The sequence below is a fragment of the Chrysochloris asiatica genome, unplaced genomic scaffold (assembly GCF_000296735.1).
Source record: "Chrysochloris asiatica unplaced genomic scaffold, ChrAsi1.0 scaffold00302, whole genome shotgun sequence".
Taxonomy (NCBI): Eukaryota; Metazoa; Chordata; class Mammalia; order Afrosoricida; family Chrysochloridae; genus Chrysochloris; species Chrysochloris asiatica.
The window spans coordinates 1,171,344-1,197,903 of record NW_006408820.1 but is presented as its reverse complement, the minus strand read 5'-3'; the positions used below and the strand labels follow the sequence as shown (position 1 = coordinate 1,197,903).

Below are 26,560 nucleotides of genomic sequence, written 5' to 3'. Positions count from 1 at the left end.
TCAGGGCAGGCTGATCTTGGGGTTCTTCAGAAAAGAGGCCAGTCTTTGGGCCACAGCTTCCAGTTCCACCGAGCTGGCATACCGGAGGAGGTTGCTCTTGTGCACAAAATAGTGTTTCAGAAAGTGCTGGCTCACACACTTGTGCAGTTTCTGTACCAGGCGCAGGAACGATTCGCTGAAAACCTGCCAGTCCTTGGAGTGAGGATATTTCTCGCAAGTCCAAAAGAGCACAGTCTGTGGACGGAAGAGACCAGTGTCAGAGCATCTCTTCAGAAGCATTATTGAGCTTACATTAGGGAGAAGGGAATTACCCAGGGCAGATTGGTTTGCATGAATTCATGATCCCTAATCTGAAGTGTCTTGGTGTGGCCTATAGGATAAACACTGGACCACAATGTAGGTTTGAACCACAAGGTTGGCAGTTCAAGCTCACTAGCCACTCCTTGGAAACCCTATACAGGTGTGTTAAGAGTCAGAACCAACTCAACAGCACTTAACAACAACAACCTGAGGTGAACGAGCACTGATGAATTAGTGGCTTATGTGTTGCACTGCTAACTACAAGGTGAGCAGTTCAAATCCACCAGGTGTTTCACAGGAGAAAAGATGAGGCTTTCTGCTCCTGTAAAGATTTACAGCCTCAGTAACATGATACAGAGTCACTATGATTCAGAAGTGACTCGACAGTACATAGCCAGTCAGACACCTCGAGGTGACACTCAATCTTGCCCACCTCACCGACTCTGCTTCTTTGTTAATTTACTCTCGATTCTCCATGGACACTTGTAACGATGACCACTGTTTAAGTCTGCAATACCCCACTTGTGGCAAATTCCTTTCCCTCAGACAGGAAAACAGAAACTCTCATCTTTCTAAACTAGACAATTTTCCTATAGTTTTGCATCCTCCTATCTTCCTGCTGGAGTTCTGGTGTGGTGCTGTGAAATCCTGCATTGGACCGTAGAGTTGGTTTGAACTGGGTCACTAGGAGTTGGAATCAACTGCAAGGCATTTAACAACAACAATCTTCCTGCTGGGGCTAGTCTGGCAGGAACTAGGTACGATTGATTACCCTTCTCCTCCACCCTAGCGCTTGTTGCTGTCATTCATCCCACTCTGAAAGCTCTGCTGTGATCTGCTCAGAGACACAGGAGTGCTCAAGCCCTCATTGACAGATGGACGGTAGTTGTGCATGAGTTGTATTGGCCAGTATTGAACCTGGGTCTTGCACATTAAAGGCAAGAATTCTACCACTAAACTATTAATGCACTACTCAACTCTTGTGGTTAAGTGCCATTGAGTTGTTTCTGAGGAGCAGCTGGTGAGCTTGAACTGCACCCTTGCAATTCAAACAGACCTTGTGGTCTCTGTGAATCCAGACTTTTCAGTTTGCCTGTCATTCTCCACTTCAATTTACTGCACATGGATTCTTCTGCCATTATTCCCAAATGTTGTTCTCATTAAGGACCAATGTCCATGTTGTGAAACTCAACAGGCCTGGGTCCGACTCAACCGCGCTTAGCAACAACAACAGCAAACAATTGCCTTTCAGCAGAATTGATTCACTGCATATCATGCAGCTACCGATCTGTTAAGAGGCAATGAAGTCAATAGTGAAGGATATGTGATTCTGACATGTGACGACAGACTTGAATTTGCTTCTTAGCTCTGCCACTTACTGGTGTGACCTGTAGAAAGTCAAGTAAGAAGGAAGATGTCCAAGGTCTCAGAGAACGGCTTATCTTTTCTAAAGGAATATACTTGAGGGACATGTAGAAAAGGTTGAAATTCCCAAGGCCCCAGTAATGAGATGTTGATAGATTATTAGGCAAATGAAGGAGAACAAGTTATCAGGAAATTCAAGAAAATCAAGTGCTTTTAAGAAGGAAAAAAAAAAAAAAAAAAACCCACATGAAATTATTCCTGATTCAACCAACTCATTTATTGAGCAACTATTATGTGCAAAGGAGTCCAGATGTGGTGCTGTAGACATCAGCACTGGAGCTCGAACCACAAGGTCAGCAGTTTAAACCCACCAGCAGCTCCTCAGAAATTAAACAGGGTTGATATCAGTCAGAACCAACTCAATGACACTTAACAGCAGTAACTGTATACACAAAGCACTAGGAAAGATATTGTTATGTGTCATCGAGTTGATTCAGACTCACAGTGATCCCATAGGACAGAGGAGAATTGTACATAGGGTTTCGAAGGCTGTCATCTTTAGGGGAGCATATTGCAAGTCTTTCTCCTAAGGACCCAACTCAATGGCACCTAACAATGACAACTCTGCACAAAGCATTAGGAAAAATGTGTCTCAATACACACTGGCTGGATGCATGAGTGAGGTAGTGAGTGAATGTATTAATGAATGTAGTGTTGGGTTAAGCCCAAACAGACAGGCGCTGGCAGAGTGATGGAAAAATCCCTGCCCAATGATTTGGAACCAGAAGTTCCTAAGCTTGGAAACATGTTTGCAGCCTGTCCATGTGGTAAGAGCAGCATGCCCTGGCTTGCAGAGGGTTTGGTGTGTACGTGAGTGACTGCACTGGGTACATGAGTAGGAACTGAATGTGTCCTAACACCAGGGAAAACCTGAACTCATTGGAAGTTTCAGCAATTCACAGAACTTCACAAACTCGATTTCTCAAGGGCACAGAGTGTGTTGTGTCACCATGTTCTGAACCTCGGCAGTGTTTCTGGCACATGGAGAGCACTCAAGTTGATTTGCTGAATGGAGTAAAATAGTGTAGTGGGAAGAAAGCGGGGAGGATGAGGGGGCAGACAGAGAGGAAGAAGGAGAGGAGGAGAAAAAAAGAAGGGAAAGGAAAGCGGGGAAAGCAGAGGGTATTTGCTATCCTAACTCAGGAGTGTCCTGAACACACTCACATAGCCTGGATTTGCATGTTTCCATAAGAAGAAATCATTTGCAGGATGCTGACTAATGGACACTAGAGCTCCACCCTGAACTCAGCCCTCATACACGCTCACATTCTCTCATACATACTTACACAGAAACACACTCACTCTCCCCATCTGTATTAAAAAAAAACACACACTTACTCACACTCATCTCTGTATGGCTTTGGCCAGGCCCTACAGAGGAGCAGGGGATGGGGTTCCTGTGGCCTGGACATTACCTGCAGATGGTGGGATGTGAGAACCGGCCTCTGCCCTGGACACCAGACATCCTCCTTCATCTGCCGCATGACCTGGAAGCACTTCCTGCGACAGCCCCCGTCCTCATCCAGCAGTTCCAACAGTGCTTGCTCGGCCCGGAAGAAGTTCAGCTGCCAGTGATAATTCGAACGGGCCAACAAGCTAAACCCAAATGACTACAAAAAAGACAAAAAGAGGGGGTAAATGATATAGATGATGCTTATAGATTTAAGACGCCATCTCTGGAGCAGTCCACTAATGTGGGAGGTCTATGCTAGGACAGGCAGTGTAGACTACGTGGGGCCAACGAGATAAAAGACCAGTTACTGGAGGGGTTCATTCCAATTCATTGTTATCCCATGTGTGTCAAAGTAGAACTATGCTCCATAGAGTTTTCAATGAATTTTGGAAGTAGATTTGCAGGTCTTTCTTCCAAGGTATCTCTGAGTGGACTCAAACATCCAACTTTTAGGTCAGCAACTGAACAATTAATTATGTCACCTGGAGACTCCTCAGGGCCAACACAAACTGCCTTTAATAAGGAAAATTAACAAGAGAGGCCTATATTCCATGTCCCCGTGTGTAGTGGTTCTCAAGCTGGTACAAGCATCGGAATCACCTGGGGCCCACTAAAATTTAAACTGATAGGTCACTTCCAGTAGATTCAAAGCAGTATGTAAGAATCTGCATTTCTATTAAGTTCCAGGTGATGCTGATACCGCTGGTGTGGAAATTACACAGTTTACTAGACCAGTGGTCTCGTAAATCCTGTGGGTAAACTTAACTTTCCTTCAGAAGCCAGTTGGTGGTCAGTAGTGCTGCAATTGGTTAAACTGTGAACAGCTGTGCCCTGGTGGCTGGGGCCCGCCCACTGATACCTTAATGCACTCCACTGTCTCCTGGGAAGGCCAACGCTTCAGACATCGGGGCCACCGGGCTTTTGCAGACCAGGAGGTGGGGATTTCCACGGCAGGGACCAGCTCTATTTCCACTTGACATGCAGATGTTTCCACGGCAACAGAAACCACAGAGCCAAATCTCTCTAGCATGCTGACCTTACCTGATGGGGTAAGATAATGAGGAGAGAGTCTTGCTTAATACAAGTATTCAAAGAAGGGATTTGTGAGCAGCTGCCCTGGCCAGCTCCTTGTAATAGGTAGGTCAACTTTCACAAGGTGAGCAGCCCATCCAGGTGAGGGTGTTTATGTGAAAACCAATTGGCCAGGTGGATAGTGCCAGAAGCACCAGTAGACAATCTTTTATGGCGGGTTTTTTTCTCTCTCCTACCCAAGACCTTTTCTTTTCAGTAAGAAATTCTCCAGAAGAGTCTTAAAATAAAAAGGTATAGTATTGGTCACTGTAAAACAAAATTAAACCATTCTACTCCATTCCACCCTAAGACCAAGACACTGTTTTTTAGTGAGACAAAGGAAGACAATATATGGCCAATGCCTTTTTTTCTCTCTTTGTCCAGATGTTCTGACACAGATTAGGAATAGCCTGTGTCTCTTAACATGACTAGTATTCAAATTTACACACCAAGCAATAAGGCCAAAGATGAAGAAATGGGATATTTTTTGCCAATTTCTGCAGATTGAAATTGATAAAAAAAAAATAAAAAAAAAAAAGGCATAAGATGCACTGATAATTTCTGGTGGTTGGAATGTCAAAAACAAAGAGGGATCAGTGATTGGTGAACTTGGTGATAAAAAAGACAAAGGAGATTGTATAAGAGAATTTTATAAGACCAACACCAATGACTTATTCATTGGAAATACCTGTTTTCAGTAACATAAACAGCAACTATAAACATGGACTTCACTGGAGGGAACACACAAGAATCAAACTGACTACACTGTGCAGAGATGATGAGGAAGTTCAATCAATATCATTAGTCAGACCAAGGGGCCATCTATGAAACAGATCATCAATGGCTTATATGCAAGTTCAAGTTGAAGCTGAAGAAAATTGAAACAAGTCCACAAGAGCCAAAATATGACCTTGAGTATATTCCACCTGAATTTAGAAAGTATCTCAAGAATAAATTTGACACATTGAACACTAATGACCAGATGAGTCATGGGATGACACCAAGGACATCATACATGAAGAAAGCAAAAGGTTATTTTTAAAAGGAAGAAATGACTAAAAGGGATGTCAGAAGAGACTCTGAAACTTGCTCTTGAATACAGAGTAGCTAAAGTGAATGGAAGAAATTATGAAGTAAAGGAGCTGAATGGAAGGTTTCAAAGGGTGTTCAAGAAAACAATTACTATAATGAAATGTGCAAACATCAGGAGTTAGAAAACCAAAAGGAAAGAACATCCTAAGCATTTCTCAAGCTGAAAGAACTGAAGAAAAAGTTTTAGTTTCCGTTTCCAATATTGAAGGTTTCTATGGGCAAAAGAATTCTATGGACCTGTTATCAGGAAGGACATGTCCCTGGAGAAGGACATCATGCTTGGTAATGCAGAGGGCCAGTGAAAAAGAGGAAGACCTGCAGTGAGATGGATTGGTACATTGGCTGCAGCAATGGGCTCAAATATAACAAAATTATGAGGATGGTGCAGGACCAGACAGTGTTTTGTTCTATTGTGCATAGGGTTACTAGGAGTCAGAACCAACATGACGGCACCTAACATTAATAGCAATGGGACAGAAAACATCAAAAGAAGATGGAACGAATACAGAGTCACAGAACTGGCTGATGTTCAACCATTTCAGGAGAGGGTACAAGATCAAGCATGGATGGTATTGAAGGAAAAAATCCAAGCTGCACGGAAGGCATTAGTGATAAGTAAGACTCCAGGAAATTGAATAAATACCAATGAGATGTTTCAACTAATGGATGCAACCCTGTTGTTCCTTCACCTATGCCAAGAAATTTGGAAGACAAGGATTTTTGGCAAGACGGCTGACTAGGCAGATGACTACTCATATCCTCTACAACAAAGATAGGAGAGAACTAATGAAACAGACACAAATGAAAATCCTAGAACCTGAACTTCAGAGGATAGGAGACAACAACTGTGCCCGTACACAGCCCAGGCACTACCATACCCTCTTGCCACCCACAGGGCAAAAGCATACAACAAAATGGCAAAAATTGATTCATACCTATCAATAATTACACTGAATGTAAATGGGTTAAATGCACCAGTCAAGAGACAGAGAGAGCAAAATGGATAAGAAAATAGGATTCTTCAACATGTTGTCTTCAAGAGACACAAAAAAAGTGGAGACAGCCTAAATACCTATCAACAGAATAATTAATCAAATGATGGTACATACACACAGTGTATGTTGAAGAATAAAGATGAATCTGCAAAACATCTCACAACATGGATGAACCTGGAAGATATCATGCTAGGGAAATTAGTCAACCACATAAGGACAAAAGTTGTATGAGATCAATGTTGTAAAAATTTAGAAAAGGTTTTCTTGATTTTAAAAAAAGGAAAATTTGGTGAGGAATAGGGTATTTGCATACTTGATAATTACAAAGGACAAATGATAACCTCATGGAAATGTGTATGAATTATTGAATAGAAAACTAATCTCCTCTGTAAACCCTTCATCTGATTCACAATAAAAAGTTTAAAAAGTATATAAAGGCTAGATTGCAAATGTTTAGCATTTGTAGGTTCTACAGTCTTGGTTGCTTCTATATTGTCTGTATAGTCGAAGTTAAAAAAAAATTTTTTTTTAAAGCAGCCAGGAGTAATATGTTAAAAAGCGAGCCAATAATATTTTCATTATGAATATTGAAAAAAAAACAACAAAAAAACATTTTGAAGACAGCTTTCTGGTCAACCAACTAGAAGAGATTCATATTTGTGCCCATTACAAAGGAAGGTGATGCAACAGAATGTGGAATCTATTGAACACTATCATTCATATCACATACAAGTAAAGTTTTGTGAAAGATAATCTGAAAACAGTTGCAGCAGTTCATGCAAAGGGAACTGCTCAAAATTCAAGCCACATTTATAAGAGGACATGGAATAAGAAATATTACTGCTGATACTAGATATTTCTTGGCTGAAAGCAGAGAATGCCAGAAAGCTGTTTACCTGTGATTCACTGAGTATGCAAAGACATTGTACTATCTGGATAACAACAAATTAGGGATAACATTGAGAAGAAGGGAGACACTGCCTGGTTTAAAATTAGAAAAGGTGTACACCAGGGTTATATTCTTTCACCATATTTATTAAATCTGTATGCTGAGTATATAATCAAGAAGCCAATCTATATGAAGAAGAATGTGGCATCAGAATTAGAGGAAGGCTCATTAACAACTTATGATATAAAAATGACACATGCTGAAAGTAAAGAAGACTTAAAGCACTTATTAGTGATGATCAAAGACTACAGTTTTCAGCATGGATTACACCTCAACACAATAGCAACAAAAATCTTCACAACTGGACCAATAAGCAACATTATCATAAATGGAGAAAAAAATGGAAGTTGTCAAGGATTTCATTCTACTTGACCAATGGCTATGGAGCAGTCATCGCAAAATCAAATGACATATTGCATTGTGCAAATCTGCTGCTAAAGACCTCTTTAAAGTGTTAAAAAGCAAAGATGTCACATTGAGATCTAAGGTGCACCTGACTCAAGCCTTGGTATTTTCGATCACTTCATATGCATGTAAAGGCTGGATGGAGAATAAGGAAGACTGGAAAAGAAGTATGAATTTTAATCATGATGTTGTCAAAGAATATTAAATATACCATCGATTACCAGAGAATGAACAAATCTGTCTTGGAAGTGAGGTTAGCAAGAATTCAGCTCTTGTACTTTGGACGTGGTAGCAGGAAGGACCAATCCCTGGATGATTGATAGAGGGTCAGGAAAAAAGATGAAGATCCTTCGTGAGATGGATTGGCTCAGTGACTCCCACAATGGATTCAAACAGCAGCGATTGTTTGAAGGTGACTCAGGACCAGGCTGTGTTTCGTTCTGTTGTGCACTGTGAGTTGGGACCAACTCAACAACACCTAACAAGTCCCCATTTTCATAACCTTTTGGTGAGGTGAGCTTAACCTGGCTTTTACCTGAGTCAAAATGTCTTAGGTACTTTTTTCACTACCCAATAAGTCAGCCTACTTTCAGATGCCCTGTTCTCATGTTTGTTGTTGTTGTTAAGTGCTATCAGGTTGGTTCAAACTCATTGCTACCTTGTATAGGGTTTCCAAGGAGTGGTTGGTGAATTTGAACAGCCAACCTTGCAGACCAGTGCATTGTCACAAAGCGCCACACCAAGACTTCTGCCCTATCATCATAAGCAATCATACTTCCAAGACCACCACAGCCACCATCTCAAAGGGCCAAGGGCATGGGAAGAAGCCCTCACTGCCTTGCGTCCCAGTCAGGGAAAGAAATAGATAGATGCATGTGGTAAAGTTTGTCAGCTCGGATACCAGCATTTCCTCTTTTACAAGTTGTGTCCCTTCTTTCAAAAGATACAGGAACTCTGGTGGCATAGTGATTAAAGCACTCTGTTCCTAACTGGAAAGTAGGCAGTTTGAACCCTCTGGCCACTCCCTGGGAAAAAGATATGGCAGTGTACTTCCGTAAAGATTTTAGCCATAGAAACTCTATAGACAGCTCTATTCTGTCCTATGGGGTCACTATAAGTCAAAATAGGCTCAATGACAATGGGCTTTTGGGTTGGTGTTCTTCGAATAGGAAGCCCCAGTGGCACAGTGGCAAATGTACTCAGCAACTAACTTAGAAGGCCGGCAGTTCAAGCCCACCAGCTGCTCCTTAGGAGAATGATGCGGTAGTCTGCTTCCATAAAGAGTTACGTCCTTGGAAACTCGAGGGGCAATTATTTTCTGTTCTATAAGACTGCTATGAATGAGAATCAACTGGAAGGCAATATGTGGGTTTGGGTTCTTTCAAAAGATACACAGGGGGTTTTTGTTTGTTTTCTTCCATTGTAGCTAAAGATGAACTGTTTTACGTTGGGATTTACTCACATTATTTTTCTCTTCCTTCCTTAGAGAGAAAATAGGAGCTTATTAGTTGTGGTCAGAAGTTCAAAAGGAAAACATTTCTCTCTTTGGCCAGGATGTCATAAAGGGCTATTGTCTGCCGCTCTTCAGAGCTGGCTAGGCAGGAACAATGATAACAACTGATACTCCACATTATTATAAGAGCACCTCCCCAGCCTGGCCCAGTTTGACTCTATTTCCACTTTCACTATGAATATGGTCTCGAAATGAAGAGGTGAGCCTTCCTGGCCCACACTGGTTCTGCCATTCTCTCTGCTTACTAGGTGTGTGGTTCCTGGCAAGTTACTTTAAATCTCAGTTTTCACACCTATAATGCAGGTAGAAAAGTCATTCTTTCTCTGAAGGACTGATATCAAGGACATATTAAACAGTCCATGGAAGAATTTTATAATAATAAAAACCCATTAGATATACACCCTGGTGTAGTACTATAGGATAAGCACTGGAAGCTGGCCATAGAGTCAGTGGTTCAAACCCACCAGCAGCTTCTTGGAAACCCCATGCCGGGTTGCTATGCGTTGCTACTGAGTCAACAGCACTTAACAACAACACTACCATTATGGAATATCCCAGAATTATTCTGTCTAGAAAAGTCAATGTATAGCTTCATCCTTTCTCTCCACACAAATGGAATCACGGGCAGTTCATCCCTTTGGTTTTTCACTTAATTGTCAAGTATGGACATTTTTTGTGTGCATGTGGTACCACATGCACACACATGTGTGTATGTACCTCGTGCTTTTTAAAGGCTTCTTAGTAGTCCACTTTGGATCTACCAGCCACTCCTTCCGAGGCTATAAATCTTTATGGGAGCAGAAAGCCTCGTCTTTCTCCTGCGGAATGGCTGGTAGATTCAAATGGCTGACCTTGCAGTTAGCAGCCCAGTTTGTAACCCATTAAACTACCAGGGCTCCTTATAGCTGGAGATAATCTACATGGCTAAGGAAGGCAAGTCGGCCATGTAAATGATGCTACTTCTGCCAAGTGGAACCAACTCCACAGCACACCACCACCATCACCATTTACTATTATAAGACCTAAGGCAGTGGCCAGCTTCATGTGTAGTTCTTTGTGTATTTGTCAGGATGTATTTCTGGATTGGAATTACCGGATTGCCAAGGAAGCACATTATAAAAATAAAAATCAACAAATTTGGAGGCACCAGTTTACACTTCCAAGAACATTTAGGCATTTCTGGAAATGCCTAACTTCTCACGTCTGCCCTTACACTGAACATGCTTACATTTTGTCATCTCCACCAACTTTTTAGATGTTTAAATGTGCATTTGAAATATACTTTAGATGAAACATATTTTTAAAAATTTTACTAGCTATTTATATTCTTTTTTTTTTTTTGAGATTCACATTTTGGTCATGATTTGTATTGATCCATTTATCTTTTTTTTATTGGTTGATAAATTTTCTTTGATAATGAAGGAAATTAGCAATTTTGTAACTCACCCTTCCGACTGAGCAAAAAGTATGTGTGTGTCTGCATGTGTGTGTGCCACAGTAATCAGTAGGTTAAAATTTTGAGGTTGTCAGATTTGGTTCTATATGATTTTTTATTTTGTGTTTTGGTACAAGACAATGGTTTTTGAATGTTGTATGTAACTGAACACACAGGGAAATTACAGTCAGTCAGAGGTGTGACATTAAACATGTGCTGGTAACAAAGGTTTGTGGGTAATTTACTTTAAAAATATAGTACATTCAAGTTTTTAAGCTAGCCTTCCAGAAAGGGCACATACCTCACAGTTCATCGTATCTATGCCATTGCCAGTAAACTAGCTAACGTCATGAGAATATGTTGTGGGTATCAATTCCATTCTTATGGATGTAACAGTAGTTAAAAAAAAAAAAAAAAGCTAATTCAAATTATGGAGCTCATAGAAATGTAAGTGGCACATAGATTACTGTCTAGACCATGGGCTTCAAGTAACAGGACAAGGCCTAGCCTACAGAAGAGTTTTAGAACAAAAGAGAAATGCCACAAGTTTCCTTTGCACTTATCTGGATCAGCTTACCTGAGAGGTGACAGGTTGTAACAGCATTTTCCACCAGCTTCTGGAACACCTGGAGGACCTTGGCGGGCACAATGTCACCTTGGATGGTCACATCTGCCTCGTGCCACTGCCATAGGCTCTTCATAAACTGCTCCACCTCCAGCCACTGCTGCAGGTCCTCTGGGCACCGCACATGGGTGGAAAGCCTGTCGCCCTGCAGGGTGTAATACCGCCAGTGGCCCTCCTTGACCTCCCTGTACCCAGCCAGGCCTTTCATCGGGACTGTGACGAGGAAGTGTCTGGGGGTCAAAACCTGGGGTCAGGAAAGGAGAGAGAAAGATCATGAGCACATAGTCTTGAGCGGCAACGGAGACCTTCCAGGAATCAACCTGTCAAGTCAGCTCTAAGCAATTTGAGTGGGGCAAGGACTCCACCTTTGACCTGTCAGTAACCCTTTGCAATGCTTTGAGAAGGTAAATTAATTGCTAAGCCTTGGGTTTCATGAATCCACAAGCAAAAGAGTGAGCTAGACTTGGAACTCTATATGGGACCAAAGTTTGGGAGAAGAAAAAGGAGAAGGAATGAGTATTCACTAGATCCTGTACACACTGCGCCTTGTGTTGTAATTTTCAGGGATTGGCCCATTTAAGGAGCCCTGGTAGCGCTGTAGGATTAGCACTGAACTGCTAGCCACAAAGTCAGTGGTTCAAACCCACCAGTTGTTCTACAGGAGAAAGACGAAGCTGTCTGCTCCTCTAAAGATTGACAGTCTCAGGAGTCCTGTGCAGGTTGGCTACGAGTTGGAATCAGTTGATGATGGTGGGTATTTTGGCCCATCTGAGCTTCACAATTATGGCGTGAGATGAGCTTTGTTCCCATTTTTCAGATGAGAAATTTAAGGCTCAGAGAAACTTGGAGATCTTGCCAAAGAGTGGTAAAGTCAGAATGTGAGCTCAAGTTTTGGATTGATTGATGTGAGTTCAATTTCCTGTGATTCATATTTTTGTCATGATTTCTATTGGTCCATTCAAATTTTTTTCATATTGGTTGAAAAATTCTCTTTGTTACCTAAGGAAATTAACAAATTGTTTTCCAGTTTGGATTTCCTCATTTTACTTTATGTTGAGCAAAAAGGATTGGTGTGAGTGCCACACTGCCCAATAGTTTAAAACTTAGACTTAGTAATCCTTCTTAATGGAGTCCTGGTGTGGCGCTGTAGGTTAATGCACTGGACTACAAAGTCAGTTTGAACTGCAAGGTCGGCAGTTCAAGCTCATCAGCTGCTCCTCAGAAACTCTATACAGGGTTGCTATGGGTCAGAACCTACTCAACGGCACTTAACAACAACAACAACTCTTCTTTATTTTTGGTTGTTTATCAGTCAAAAATGAATAAGTTGGAACAAGTGAAAGGGATAAAGGAATGAAGGGTGGGATGGAATAAGAGAGGAAGAGAAAGAGTTCTGTAAAATATCTCCATTTCTTTATAACTGCACTGAGAGTCCCATGGAATGTTAATTACTATCCCTATGAACTCAAGGTGAAAGAAAATCTTGTTTGTTGAGCCCATGGAGCTATGATTAAGATTATTCTAGTTTAATAGTAAAAAAGAATCAATCAGAATCCATCTCCTTCTTTTTATAAATTAAATAAAGAAACAACAACTCATTGCCATCCAGTCTTTTCTGACTCATAGTGACCCTGCGTAGGGTTTCTGGAGCTCTGGTAGCATAGTGGTTACGAATCAGGCTGCTAATCTCATGGTCAGCAGTTCGAAACTATCAGCTTCCTGCTCCCATAAAGATTTACAGCCTTGGAAACCCTGTACAGGGTCACTATGAGTCAGAACCATCTCCATGGCACTTAACAACAACAAAAACAACAAAGTCTTTATGAGAGCAGATAGCCTCACCTTTCTCCCAAGGTGTGGCTAGTGGGGTTGAACTGCTGGCCTTGTGGTTAACAGTCCAGTGCTTATCCTACCGCATCACTAGGGATCCTTTCTATAGGAACCAGTTAATCAGTGGTCAGAATGAACTTAGACAGACCAAGAGGTAGAACAAGTTAGTCAATAGTATTAAGTACCACTGAGAGAACTTGAATTTGACCATAGCATGTAACAGTCCACTCTACACTGCATCCTGGTCAACCTACTGATTGATGTAAGCCTACTAGTCATCTGTTTAATGGAGAAGTCACCTGATGCTCAAGGAAAATTCTGGCAACGGAATCTGGTTAACCTTTGCCCAGGGCCCAGTCATTGACTAAAACCAGCTCCAATGGACTCTGCTTCACTCTTCAATAACAATGATCATATGTTTTAGGTGATGGGCCTACCTGCCTTCTGGTAGCTGTAGAAAGGTGGCTGGATTTAAAAAGGCCAGGAGGAGTCTGAATTATGGAATTAAAAATCTGTCTACTAACATGTTGTTAATCCTATAAATGGTATTTATTAAATACGTGTTGAATTTTATCCAAGGTGAAATAAAAGCAACTTTAATATGTTACAGTATGATTGTTTTAAAAACTTAATATGTAGGGAATTATGTATATGAATGCAAGATGCATTTTAAACTATGACTGACTGACATGATACCACAGAAGGATATTTCCTGAGGTAATAGGAAAAGTGATGTTAATATTGTGTTTCTAGTGACTGGCCTATATTTGTTCAATTTAAGTTGGCCTGTGTTGGACAGGTGATGTTCTCACATTCCAGGGTCCAATCTAATTTCACAATTGTATTCCTGCAGTAAAATTTCAAAGAACAGACTCTGCCCATAAGCCATATAACCTTGTGGGTGGTATCTGTGTCTACCAACCTGTGTCTGAATACCCTCAAAATGTTCTGAAGCAGCAACAGTCTTGTTTAAGTAGCAATTCTTTTGCTCATTCATTCATCCAACATGAGTATCTGATCTGTGCTCCAGAACATGCTGAGTGTTAACACAATAAATGTAACCCCACAATCAAGGGACAGATACTGTGATGTGAGAAATAAGGTATGAATATTGCTGTTGTTGTTTTTGTTTAGTGCCACTGAGTCGTTTCTGACTCGTAGTAACCTGAGGAACAGCTGGTGGGTTTGAACAGTGCTTATCTTACAGCATCTCAGCAGGACTCCAAGGTATGAGTAAATATATGTGTATGTATACACACTTAAAGGGTTCTTAGGAATACTAAGAAAAACTGAGGCAAGGGAACTCAAAATGATTGTCAAGATTCTCATCTTTGAATTGGAAATGACCATCACATGTCTTCCCTGAGGTGCTTTTCAGGTTTAAGTGAGATCGCTTACGTGAGCACTTACGTGAGCAGGGCTCTGCCCACAGGGAGTGTTGCAGGAATGCTGGTTGTCCTGCGCTTGTGTTGGTAGCTGATAGCCTTCTGGGCTCCTCAGCAGGAGAAGCATTAGAGACTGGCCCCTGCAGTTTCTAAAGGCTGCCTCTTTCACTTTCTTCTTCCCTCACCTCCCACCTACAGATTATCATGCTCAGCTCCTTTCTCCCAAGACCCTCCATTTCTTCTCCCCTCTCCCACAACCTGGGCCTACCTAGTGTTTGACTATAGCCTGTCATGCAGTGCCAGATACAAACAGGCAGAAGCATGTCTAAGGTAGAACAGGTAAAGGCTCTCTTAGTGGGCTTTGAGAAGACAGGTAACAGTTGCTTACCTTAATGTTCCCATTGTAGGTGTCAGAGTAAGGGACAGCTTGAAACCTAATGTCATGGCAGCTGATATCTGTGGTCAAACAGTGGACGACTTTCTGTACTTCCCTCATAGTCTGGGAAATCAGCTGGCGTCTTAAGTCCACCTGTGTATGGAGGGATTGGCAAAGGTGGTTGTTTTAGGTACAAGCCATGGAGCAATAGACAATTAAATGAAGAGACATGACCACAGTGATGGATAGCCGGAAGAGTTGAGCTCAAAAAATTCTGCCCTTCCCAGAACTTCTGGAGATAGAAACTTAGATGCTAGGTTTAGGGAAATAAACGTTTGTGGGAAATGTAAAGGAATTTTTAGTAAACTCCAAGCAAGACAGAAAAATCCAAATCAAAGAAGCAATGGGAAGTGTTTGCAAGCTTTTCTTTTTTCTTTTCTTTAAATGTTTTATTGTGAATTATATGATAGTTTACATGGGAGAACTTTAGTTTTACATTCATTCCATCGTATATCATCTCATTGCCATGGTTCCAATCCCCTCCATGCATCCTCAACCACCCAAGGAGTATATCCCAGAAACCCATCCCCTACACTTCCCCCTCCTCCCCCCAGTTTTCAGCCTACAGTCCCTTTCCCTCTCTGGGTCCAAAGTCCCCAGTCACTTCATCACTCCATCCATGTCATCATCTCTGTCTCTATCTCAGGCATCTCTGTTTCTCTGGGCAGGGTCCCGCTCTCGGCTCTTCTCCGTTGATGGTCCCAGAGGCCTCCGCTCCTATCCTGGAGAATTAATCACTCCCTTCCTTGTTACAAAACTTCTACCTTTGCATTTCCAACCCTCATAATCCGTCCTGATAAGCATTATTCACTACAGTATCACGAGTTACCCATCTGTATCTCCTTTCATCAGCTCCGCCCAGACAGATTGAATAGTACCTATTGGAGATTCTGCCTTCTGCCATGCTCCCTAGCACCAGGTTCCCTCTTGAAAGCTTGTAAGCCAGTCACTTCTTGCCTTTGTAGTCCCCCCCTCCCCATTTGAGTATCCAATGTCCAAGCTGTCCTTCTCCGTCCACTCTGTGCGTGTGGGGGTGTGTGAATGTTTCTTACTGTGAGGATTTGTTCCCTCTTTTGAGTCGCTGCTCCATAGGTATAGGTCAAATTCATCAGACTGTATCAGCTCACTCTTCCCCCCCCCACCCTTCTTTCCTCTTCTGGTTGAGCTCCGATCATCCAGTCATCTGGTCCAGGTCACGTGGGTATCATCTGCAAGTGTGGGTGCTCCTGTGCATATGTTCTCTCTTCCCGTCAGCCGGTAGCTCCACTCTCCTCTCGAGTCCTCTGTGGCCACACCATTGTCTCTGGGCCCAAGAGTCCCCAGGCCTCTTCATACTGCTGCAAGCTTTTCTTGAAATGCAGAGAGATCTTCCTTTCATAGCTTAGGTGGTACCATCACAATGGGAGTCTTTAGAGAGACATGGCCTCCAGGGGCTGATTTTAAGCAGTATCTGATACATCTAAATGTAAGGTCCATTCTAAATCTATACTCCTTAGGAGTTTGGTGTAATGGCTGCTTTAGTATAATGGTGTGGCTCTGTAGGATCAGCACTGGACTGCGAACCACATGGTCAGCAGTTCAAACCCACCAGCTACTCCTCGGAAACCATATAAGTCGGAGTTGACTTGATGACAATAACAACAACAATATATATTCTAGAAGGAGCTTAGGTGGTGCAAAAAGTTAAGCACTTGGCTGCTAATTGGAAGGTTGATATTGTTTTGAACCTATCCAGTAGCTCCAGAGGAAAAAGACCTGGTGCTCTCTGAATATTACAGGACACTCAATTCATAATAACAAGTAAAAAAAAAAAAAAGTTACAGGCAAGGAAACTCTGTGGAGGAGTTCTACTCTGTAACACGGGATTCTTATGAGTCAAAATCAACGCGGCAGCACCCAACAATAGTAACAACATTATATTCTAGAGTTGTTTTGAGATATCCACTAATTGGTCAAAATATCCAGAAAATAAGTCCAAGTCACAGAGATTTCTGTTTTCCCTAAGCGAAGTCACCAACTAGTCCAGTCATCTGAGATCTCATTCCTCCCATTAACCAACAAACCAACTGCATATGTACATTGTTGTTGTTGTTAAATACCGTAGAGTCGGTTCTGACTCATAGTCACCCTGCACAGGGTTTCCGAGGCTGCAAATCTTTACAGGAGCAGAAAGCCTCATCTTTCTCCCACAGAACAGCTGGTAGTTTAGAGCTGCTGACCTTGAAGTTTTAAGTGCTGTATTAAGTGCCATCAAATTGTTTCCAATTCATAGCGACCCTGTATAGGGTTTCTGAGGAGTGACTGGTAGGTTTGAACCAATGACCTTGCAGTTAGCAGTCTGGTGCTTATCCTACAGTGCCACCAGGAAACATACACATACTTAGAAGACAAATATGCAGGCATGCTTATTTCTACCATCATCTATCAGTTTGTTGCATTATGAGTTCGTTGGTGTCTTGTGTGCTACTCTGATGCTGGAAGCTATACCATTGATATTTCAAATAGCAGCAGGGTAACCCATGGGGAAAGGCTTCAATAGAGATTCCAACTATGACACACCAAGAAGAAAGACCTAGGAATCTACTCCTGAAAACTTTATGGTTCACAATAGAACATCATCCGACTCACATGCTTGAGATAGATCATCAGGAGGGGTCAATCACAAGAGAAGGATACCATATTTGGTGAAGTAGAGGGTCAACAAGGAAATGGACTAACACAGGAGCTGCGTGACAGACTCAAACAGGCAGTCAATTGTGAACATGATTCAGGACCAAAAGTCATTATTTGTCCCATTGTGTTTAAGTCAACTCATGGTCAACTAACAAAAACATCTATGTTTTATACTACATCAAGTCATTTTGCAACCGCTAAGTGCATGCCAGGCAGGGTCCATGGATGGCACAAATGGTTAAATACTTGACTACTAACCTAGGAATCCTGGCATGGTGCTGTGGCTCCATGCTCTGGACTGCAAAGTCAGTTTGAACTGCAAGGTCAGCCGTTCAAGCTTACCAGCCGCTCCAAGGAAATCCTACACAGGATCATCATGGGTTAGAACCAACTCGATGGATTTAACAACAATAATAACTAAAAGGTTTTCAGTTCTATTATACCCAGAGTACCTCAGAAGAAAAATCTGACAATCTACTCCTGAAAGATCAGTCTTTGAAAACCCTATGGAGTGCTAAATTCTACTCTGAAACAGACAGGTTCACCGTGAGTCAAAATCAACTCACTGGCAACTGATCTTTACCAGGTACTTTGTTACAAGCTGGAACACAGCAGTGAATCAGAGAAACACAGGCCTGCACTCACAGTACTGGGAAGACAGTATGGGTACAGAATGCAGTTCTCGTGATGCCACATGGGAAAGTGTTGGCTGCACAGGGCACAATGGGAGCAGCTAATCTAGTCTATTTGATGCGCATGTTCCCACACAGAGCACTGTTGTGGAAAAGCAAGCTAATACCTTGCAGATGCCTAGCACTGCAAGGAATCACAGGAAACACAAAACAGGGCCTCTGATCTTAATGAACTTACAGTCATTAGGAATATATGATAAAGCTGTCTTCTTCAAAATCAGTGTGTTTTGTCTGATCTTCAATATGGTGATCCTCCCTGGCCTGCCTTTCAACGTCTTTTTGTCTTCAATAGCCATCTGCTCTTCTCCACACTTTTAATGCCCATCCTTTCATAAGTCATCATGAGAGAAGGAACCAAAGGTACCTTCCTTTAGCATTTGTAAACAATGAAGACTCTGTATTCTCCAGAGTAGCCAAGTAGAAGAAGGAGGGATAGCCACAGAGGGGGCGGTTCATTTGCCATGCCAAAAATAAAGTACAATTCTCTTAGAAGCCTATGATTAATGGTCCTCTTCACTGTGAGATTTCCTTTATGTATTGTGATTTAATTCTATTCAACCAGTTTTTATTGAGCATCTACTCTATGCCAAGCTTTGTGCATGCATACTGTCCAGTAGTTTACGGTTGCATCATCAAAGCAAGACAATTAACCTGGCTGTTGAAAATAGTGCAATTGAGGGCTAAGTAGAGGTTGAACAGGATGCTATGGGTATCCAAAAAGGGTTCTTTCACCTTCTTGCAGTTTGGACCCTTCATGGAAGAATCGAGTATTGGAGTTGGCCCTTGAAAGATTGGTAGGCATTAACTAGAAAGAGAAAGGCCTGAAAATCATTCTAAAAAGTAAAAAAGTAGATATTTCAGAATGAGGAAACACAAAAAGAGAACTGCAGTTGCTCCTATGATATTGTTGGTGCAGAGATTGTATCGGAGGAGTGGTGGGCAGTTGAGAAAACACAGAGTGAAAAGTTTTAGAAATAAAGAGGAATTTTGGGAACAAGTTCAACAGTACCCTAGTGAGTGAGAAAAGGTCTGAAAACATCCATAGAGTTTGGCAACTAGAACAGGTTTGGTGAGAGATTCCAGCACTTCTCTCTGCCCTCCAAGGAGAAGAACAGGATGGGTGTGTTTAAGGAGTGGTGGGTGTTAAACCAGACTGCAGGGGGTTACAATGATTGGGAGATGAACAAGTAGAGACTGATGTAAGAAAGTCCTTCAAGAAACATCAACAGGTTTGTTTTTTTGTTTTGTTTTCAAAATGATCCACAGGCTTGGATATGTTTAAATGGCAAGAGAAAGATCCAGTGGAAAAGGAAGAGTTAGCAGAAAGCAAAGGACTTGAGTAAGAATTTCCCAGTAGGGAGTAGTACCAATCCAGAAACCTGGGTGAGGACTTAGCTTTGCTATGTCAGAAGGAAATAGAGAAAAAAGATAGGTGCAAATCTAGGGAAAAGGGTAGGGTGTGGTGGCAATCTGAGAGATTTCCTGTCTGATACTTATTTTTTGTATCGAAAAGGCAACAAGACAATTTGCTGAGAGTGAGGTGGAGAGGAGGAAAGCAAGGGATTTAAGTCTGAAAGACTTTGGAAATCATTGCTATTAGGAATGAGAGACTTTTGAGGTACACCTGTAAAGATTGCCAGGCAATCTCAGCTGAGGTTGGGTCCAGGGGCCTATGGCATTCCAGTGGGCTCAGTGTGTTCTTCAGCACCTCTCCGCCCTCCAAAGGGAAAAGCTGCAAAGCTAAGACTGGAGTCTGTTGAGCCAAAGCTAGAGAAGGAGAAAAGAACAAGGGAGAGTTCAAGTGGTAGGCCATGGTTTCCAAACTGGGAAGCGAGAACACTGAAAAAGTAAAGAAAGAGGTCTGAAGCCAGGTTAGTAGATTAGGAGATACTGAAGAAGATTGGGGATCACAAGTCTGATTAAGCATGGTGGTAAAAGGTAGCAAAAGAGCTAACTAGATAGGACGTTGTCGTTATGTAGAGATAATGGGCTGAGAAATATTCTCAAAGAGTTAAGTTCTCAGAATGTATTGAGAACTACAACTGTTACTGGTGGTGCTGTCAATCACTGTGAGTGACAGAGACTCATGTGACAGCATACAACTGCCCTATAGAGTTGGTGGGCTATAATCTTTAGGGGTCAGATTGCCAGGTCTTTTCTCCTATGGAGTGGCTGGTTGGTTCAGACTATTTAGTTAGCCACTGAACACTTGGCCGTTGTACCATCAGGGTTCCTTGGACTGAGACTAGCCCCCCAGAATCTTCCAATTCCACTGGTGTTATTCCGCACTCACATGAGTAGGAGTAACAGAATGCAATGTATTTAGTTTCCTGAGTTAATAAGCTAATAAAAGATTTGCAACCATGTTGGCACCATCAAATCCTCTTTAACAGAAGAAAGCTAGAGACAGGAGAGAGTGTATATGCACACATATATGCACTCATGAAGAGTTGTTTTCTGTTGTGAATCTCACATAAATCGTGCCCTCATTTGGTGATGGAATTTCCTTACTGAGCACAGCAAAATCACACACTTCCTGAGAGACACCTACAATGTCTCACTCTTTATACAGGGTAATTGGCTCACCTTTATGACCTGTTTTGATTTCCGAAAGGGAAAAGTCAGAAGAGGAGAATGCTTTATGGGCCCTGCGGCCTCAAGATCCGCCTTTGATTTTCTGCATCCATCAGTGAGATTGCAATTTAGACTCAGATCACAGAATTGGAAAAGACTCAGAAATCATGTTGTCTGGGATCATTTTACTGAGGCCTATTGCAACAAGGAGCTCTGGTAGTGTAGTGGTCACAAATAGGACTGCTAACCTCAAGGTCAGCAGTTCGAAACCACCAACGGTTCCATGGGAGAAAGATGAGGCTTTCTGTTCCCATAAAGATTTACAGCCTCAGAAACCCTATGCAGGGTTGCTGTGAGTTGGAACTAACTCCACGGTACTAAACAACAACAACAGCATTGCAACACGGTGGCTCCCAGAAGGCTAATGGTAATTAGCAGTAGAACTAGACATAATGCATAGGTTCCTCTTTTCATCAAATTGTGTCATACTCCCTCCCAAGTACAGAAGCACTGAAAGTAGTACCTTTTATCCTCTTCCTGAACCTAAACACCTTAAAATAATAAGTCCAAGTGTTCATTTATTTGGGTATCCCATGAACACCCACAGATAGTCCAACAGGTGCCTGATGGTGACATTGGATTTGGGTCAGAGCTATGGGGAGAGAGCCTTGCCTTGGGCAAATCCGTTCCCACAGTGTGCGAGATGCTGGCCGAGTGAGAGTATCTTTCCCTCTGGGTAATGTGCAGCCCTTGCCTTCCCATGGAGTCCTGGCTGGTGCAAAGGATGCATGTGCTCAGCTGTTAGCAATGAAGTTGGTGATCTTCTGAAAGCCAGTCATTCAAAACCCTATGGAGCATAGTTCTACCCTGACACACATGGGATCATGGAGTCGCCATGAGTTAGAATCGACTTGAGAACAACTGTTGTCATAGGAATTGCAATGCTTTGCAAGGTGGTAACTTGCTTCCTGAAATTTGAGAGGTAATAAAGGATTCTGGGGTTGGTTTGTGACAGGTCTCTACATGTGGGAGAGCCTTCTAGTTTGCAGGACTCTTTCTTCCACCAAGATCACTATAAACCTGTACCACAGGCCCCATTGCCTGCCTTTCTACACTCTGAAATGGAAGCTTCCTACACTACCACTCTAGGTCATGGTCAAGACCAGTGGAAGGAAAGAGTCTGGGGTTTCTGGACATGATGAGAACAACATGGGAGCTAGCCTGTGAGGTGTGCAACACAAACCACTTCTGGGACTGCTGACTAGCCCAGTGACCCCAGAAGAACCTATTGCAGGACAATGATGATTCAGAAAATAGGGAAAATAAAAAAGCAGTTGCCATTAAGTAGACTGTGACTCATGGGGCCTCCCACATGTTGCAAAGTAAATAACCCAATCCTAGAATCCGTTTGTTGCCTCTCCAACTTCAGGAAGCAAGCAAGACCTAACACAGTCTGAGTCAGCCTTTTTGTCACCAAATCTATTTCATGACAAAGCGTTACAGGTGGAAATAGGATCATTTAAGAAAATGGAATCACACACATTCAACCCAAAGTTGACCTCAGAAACCTATTCAAATTTTACATCCCTCTCCTGTTGATTGATTTCATTGAATAAAGACATAATTTTCTTTCTTAAAGACTGCATTTGTAGATGTGACAGAGCAAACAGAGAAATTAATTATAGTAAATAAATCTGTTAAACGGATGCTAGATCCGGTTAGAAGGTTGCCTAGTCCATACACATGTACACATTCCCAGGCTTCGCTATTTCCCACTCCTCCTCATCAAACCACAACGTTGTGACAACATTAAACCCATTCGTGTCTCCAAAGTCATTTGTTACTATTAATAGCTCAAGTGGTGAATAATTTACTATTTCAAAAATAACGTACTGGGAATTCAAGGTTATCCCTTATAATAGTATCACTCTGACTCACTTGTACTCCGACATGATCTCTGCAAAGACAGAAGTTGGCACTAAATTAGCATGCAGGAATGCCACACAAGCCTGGTCACACCAATGAGCTCATGGCCTTATGGCCTTGTGATTGTCATCCATGACGAGTGCCACTAGGGAACACAACTGAGAACTTCCTTGCAGAAAACAGGAAGGCAGAACTTTAATTCTAGTGATGCATTAACTCCAGCAATCAGCTGTAATCTCTGTCTTCCTGGAGTTAGTAATCTAAAATCATGCGAATTTAAATTCAGTGACAGATACAAACAAGGTAGTAATAGATGTCCACCATCCTCTCCCTAGCTTTTCAAGGATTCCTGGTAGTGAAGTGGGTTTAGCAACAGGCTGCTAACCTTAAAGTTGGCAGTTCAAAACTCACCAGCTGCTCTGCAGAAGAAAGATAAGATTTACAGTTTGGGAATCCTTAAGGAGCAGTTCTAATTCTGTAGGGTTTCTATGAGTCCGAATTGGCTCGGTGGCAATGGGTTTGGATTTGCGGTTTTATCTCTATCTTTTGAGTCTAATACCTCCGTCAGCCAAATAATGGGGCCACACAGAATATTTGCAGCTCCCAAAAGGAACAGAAGCTAGAACAGTGGCATTATCAAGGAGCTACGATTATTACTGAGCTGCTACTGTTTCCAAATAATCCTTTAAAATGGACACTATCATTATTCCTATTTTACAGAAGGGAACATTAAAGTTCGAAAAGATTCACTAATTCCCCAGTAAGTCACAAACCAGGGATTCAAACCAAGGCAGTATAATTCCAAAGCCCTTATTTGTAACCTAGCCTGCCTTCCCAAAAGATAAAATGAATAGGAATGAAACTCACGTCAACTGTTTGGATGGTGGGGTGAGAGTGCTCTTAGGCCGGAAGGCCTTCACTGTGCTTCTCCACTCAGAAGAACACTACACACCCTAGAAGGCTTTGTCTGCATTTCTCTATGAAATTTCTCATCCATTAGAGCTAACACTCCTCTCCTCTCCTTATACTCTGCTCAAATCTCTGTTGTGCCCACACAGTCTGCATTGTGTTGTATTAATTCTTGCCTGTGTGTACATTGGAACTATTTGCAATGTCTGTAGCTAGAATGGGGCCATCCTTAAAGTAACCCCAAACACAGAATTTCTCTCTCACTTGGCAGACCCATCTCAAACTTTGTTGGATCCTCAACCCATAGCACAGTGTTTTGTAAAAAGTAGATGCCCCTCCATTTCTATCTGTGGATGGGCTTAGTCTTAGGAGTAAAGAAGACTCAGTTGAAACCTTCACTGTTTAGCTGAGTACTATTGGACAAGTTATTTAATATCCAGAAGCCTCTGCTTCTTCCTCTATTATTATGCTGGTCATACACACAGATGTCAGGTTTTTGACTAGATTAAATGAGGTCCTGTATGCACTTCAACCTGCCAGTACCTTGTCTACTACTGCTTGTTTATCTTCAATGAACCCTGAAGGTATTTCTGGCCAAATAATTTGCAAGACACTCTGTAAAAATCAAGGGGAAGAAAGAGATCCAAGATAATGTTTCTCTCTTCAGAAGCTTATAAAGAATAAAATATTAGATCAACAAGAAGCAAGAGAATAATAGGGAAGACGTCAATATGTAACTGATTACTAAATAAATATTATCAGTAGTAATTATGATAGAAGTTTATAGGGAGTCAAAAACAATTTGTGTCTAGGTGTCAGGGAAATCTCCTGAGTTTGGAGGCTGAATAAGAGCCAGAAGAGCATTGAAGAGGGAAGAGATTTTGTATGATTGAGGAGAGGGGTAGCTCAGGCCCTGAGGTGGGCATAGAAGACTCAGAGACCTACAGTGGAAACTGAGGGAGAGACAGGATTGGTGTCAAGCTCAGAGAGGGTGAAAATTCTGTAACATCCATTGTCTAATGAATGCTCCGCTTCAGCCAACAGCTACTGGACAAGAAATTGGGCCCTGTAGTTGTCAGACATCCTATTTTTCCAGAGAAGATGGACATCTGGATGTCTGTGCTAAATCTCACCATTTTGAAATGTTTGTACAAATTTGAAAAATTTTTTTAAAGTAATATTATGATATCCAAAAAGAAGGCTCAATTCAATGTATAGAACCCCTGCCATTGGAAATGCCAGAGAAGTGAAGGGTAAAAAGACAGTTGCTAGAGTTACCAGAATGCCAGACCACAGAATTTGGACTATATTCTTTCAAAAAATATTGGGCCACAATAAGCAACCCTTCCATGTGTTGTTGTTGTGTTGGGGAGTTCTGATGTGGCGCTGCTTTGTTTACCTGCAAAGGTATGAAAATCACTTTAAATGTTTTTGCTTTAAATGAAAACTTAGTAGCTTCATTTGTAAATGCAAAGCTTTGGATTTGTTGTTGTTAAGTGCCCATAAGTTGGTTTGGACTCATAGCCAGCCTGTATATGGTTTCTGAAGAACGACTGGTGAGTTTGAAGTGCCCACCTTGTGATTCAAATGAACCTTGCCATCCAGTGCTTATCCTACAGCGCCACACCAAGGACTCTGGAGGACTGAGTTAGATAATATCAAAAGGTCCCTTCAGGACCACATAATTCTATGCAGAAAAAAAATAAACAGTTCTTAAGTGGTATATAACAACATCATGACATTTTTCTTAAAATTTGGCAGTTTAAGAGTTTCCAAAAACATCTTCATTCTATTGATTCTTTATCAATGATCCAGCTAAGACCTATTGTTGCTGCTGTTACGTACCTTTGAGTCGGTCGGTTCTAACTCATAGGGACCCTGTATAGGGTTTCCAAGGAGCAGCTGGTGAATTTGAACCTCCAAATTTGGTTCGAACTGACCTTTCAGTCCAGTGCTTTATCCTACAGTGCCACATCAGGACTCCAAGACCTCATTATCACTCCCATTTTACAGAGAAGAAAGCCAAGGCTTAAAGAGGTGACATGACTGTGACCTGATCATGTGTACAGAAATACCAGTGACAGAGCTGGAGTTATAACCTAAGTTGGAAGTCTCTGTTCTACACTCTATACCCGACATATCTCAGGACACTCATGCTTCACTGAAAGAGAGGGCTGAAAGAAAAGCTTCTGGGGAGTGGTCTTTAGTTCCTGGGGAGAATTTTATGTACCTTTGGAAAGATCATTTAATCCTTTTTGGATCAGGGCTGGGGAGTGAGAATGGCACAGAGAAGGTGAGAAAGGGTTGTGTGGAGAGACACGCGTATATCCTTACCTTCTTCAGCAGGCAATCCTCGAAGTTTGCAGAAGTCAGAGATTTCATGGCTTCTCACTCAATTCTGAGTCAAGCAGCAACTTCCTGGTGGGATTCTCAGTGGGAGGAAAACACTGGTGGGCAGTCCGCCCCAGCCTCTGTCTGCAAAGCTTCTCTGGAATCGTGACCATGGACCAGAGACTTGCCTTCTCAACTCTTCATTCAAGTTCTCATTTCCAAACTGTGAGAAGTGGGAATGAATGAAATTGAATCTGAGTCTAACCTAATTTTACCTTTTAGCTCTACTGTCTAGTACTTTGACCTGAGGGCAGTTGTCAAAGTTCTATTTCCCACCCAAACACCTCAAGTTTCATCAAGACAGAAATGTACTCGTTGACTGCTCTCCACCTTTTTCTTCTCATATCCTGATTCGAACTAGATACACCCCTGAGTTCAGTATCTTATATCACCTTGTCCTTATCTTATTGACAGTAAACAACCTGGCCCTCCAAGCCAGAAAATCCCGCAGACTGATTTACTTTCTTTACAATAAACAAAT

The 26,560-nt window shown here is 41.9% G+C and overlaps 1 protein-coding gene across 1 annotated transcript; it reads right to left on the bottom strand.

Moving 5' to 3' along the window:
• On the bottom strand, positions 1-26,070 carry MAB21L3 (mab-21-like 3 (C. elegans)). Its single transcript, XM_006874808.1, has 6 exons — positions 26,023-26,070; positions 14,867-15,007; positions 11,216-11,507; positions 4,038-4,219; positions 3,141-3,335; positions 1-234 (listed from the first exon to the last, which is right to left on the bottom strand). Exons 1-6 carry the CDS (start codon positions 26,068-26,070, stop codon positions 1-3), a joined length of 1,092 nt encoding a protein of 363 aa, XP_006874870.1.
• Between the last annotated feature and the right edge of the window lie 490 nt (positions 26,071-26,560).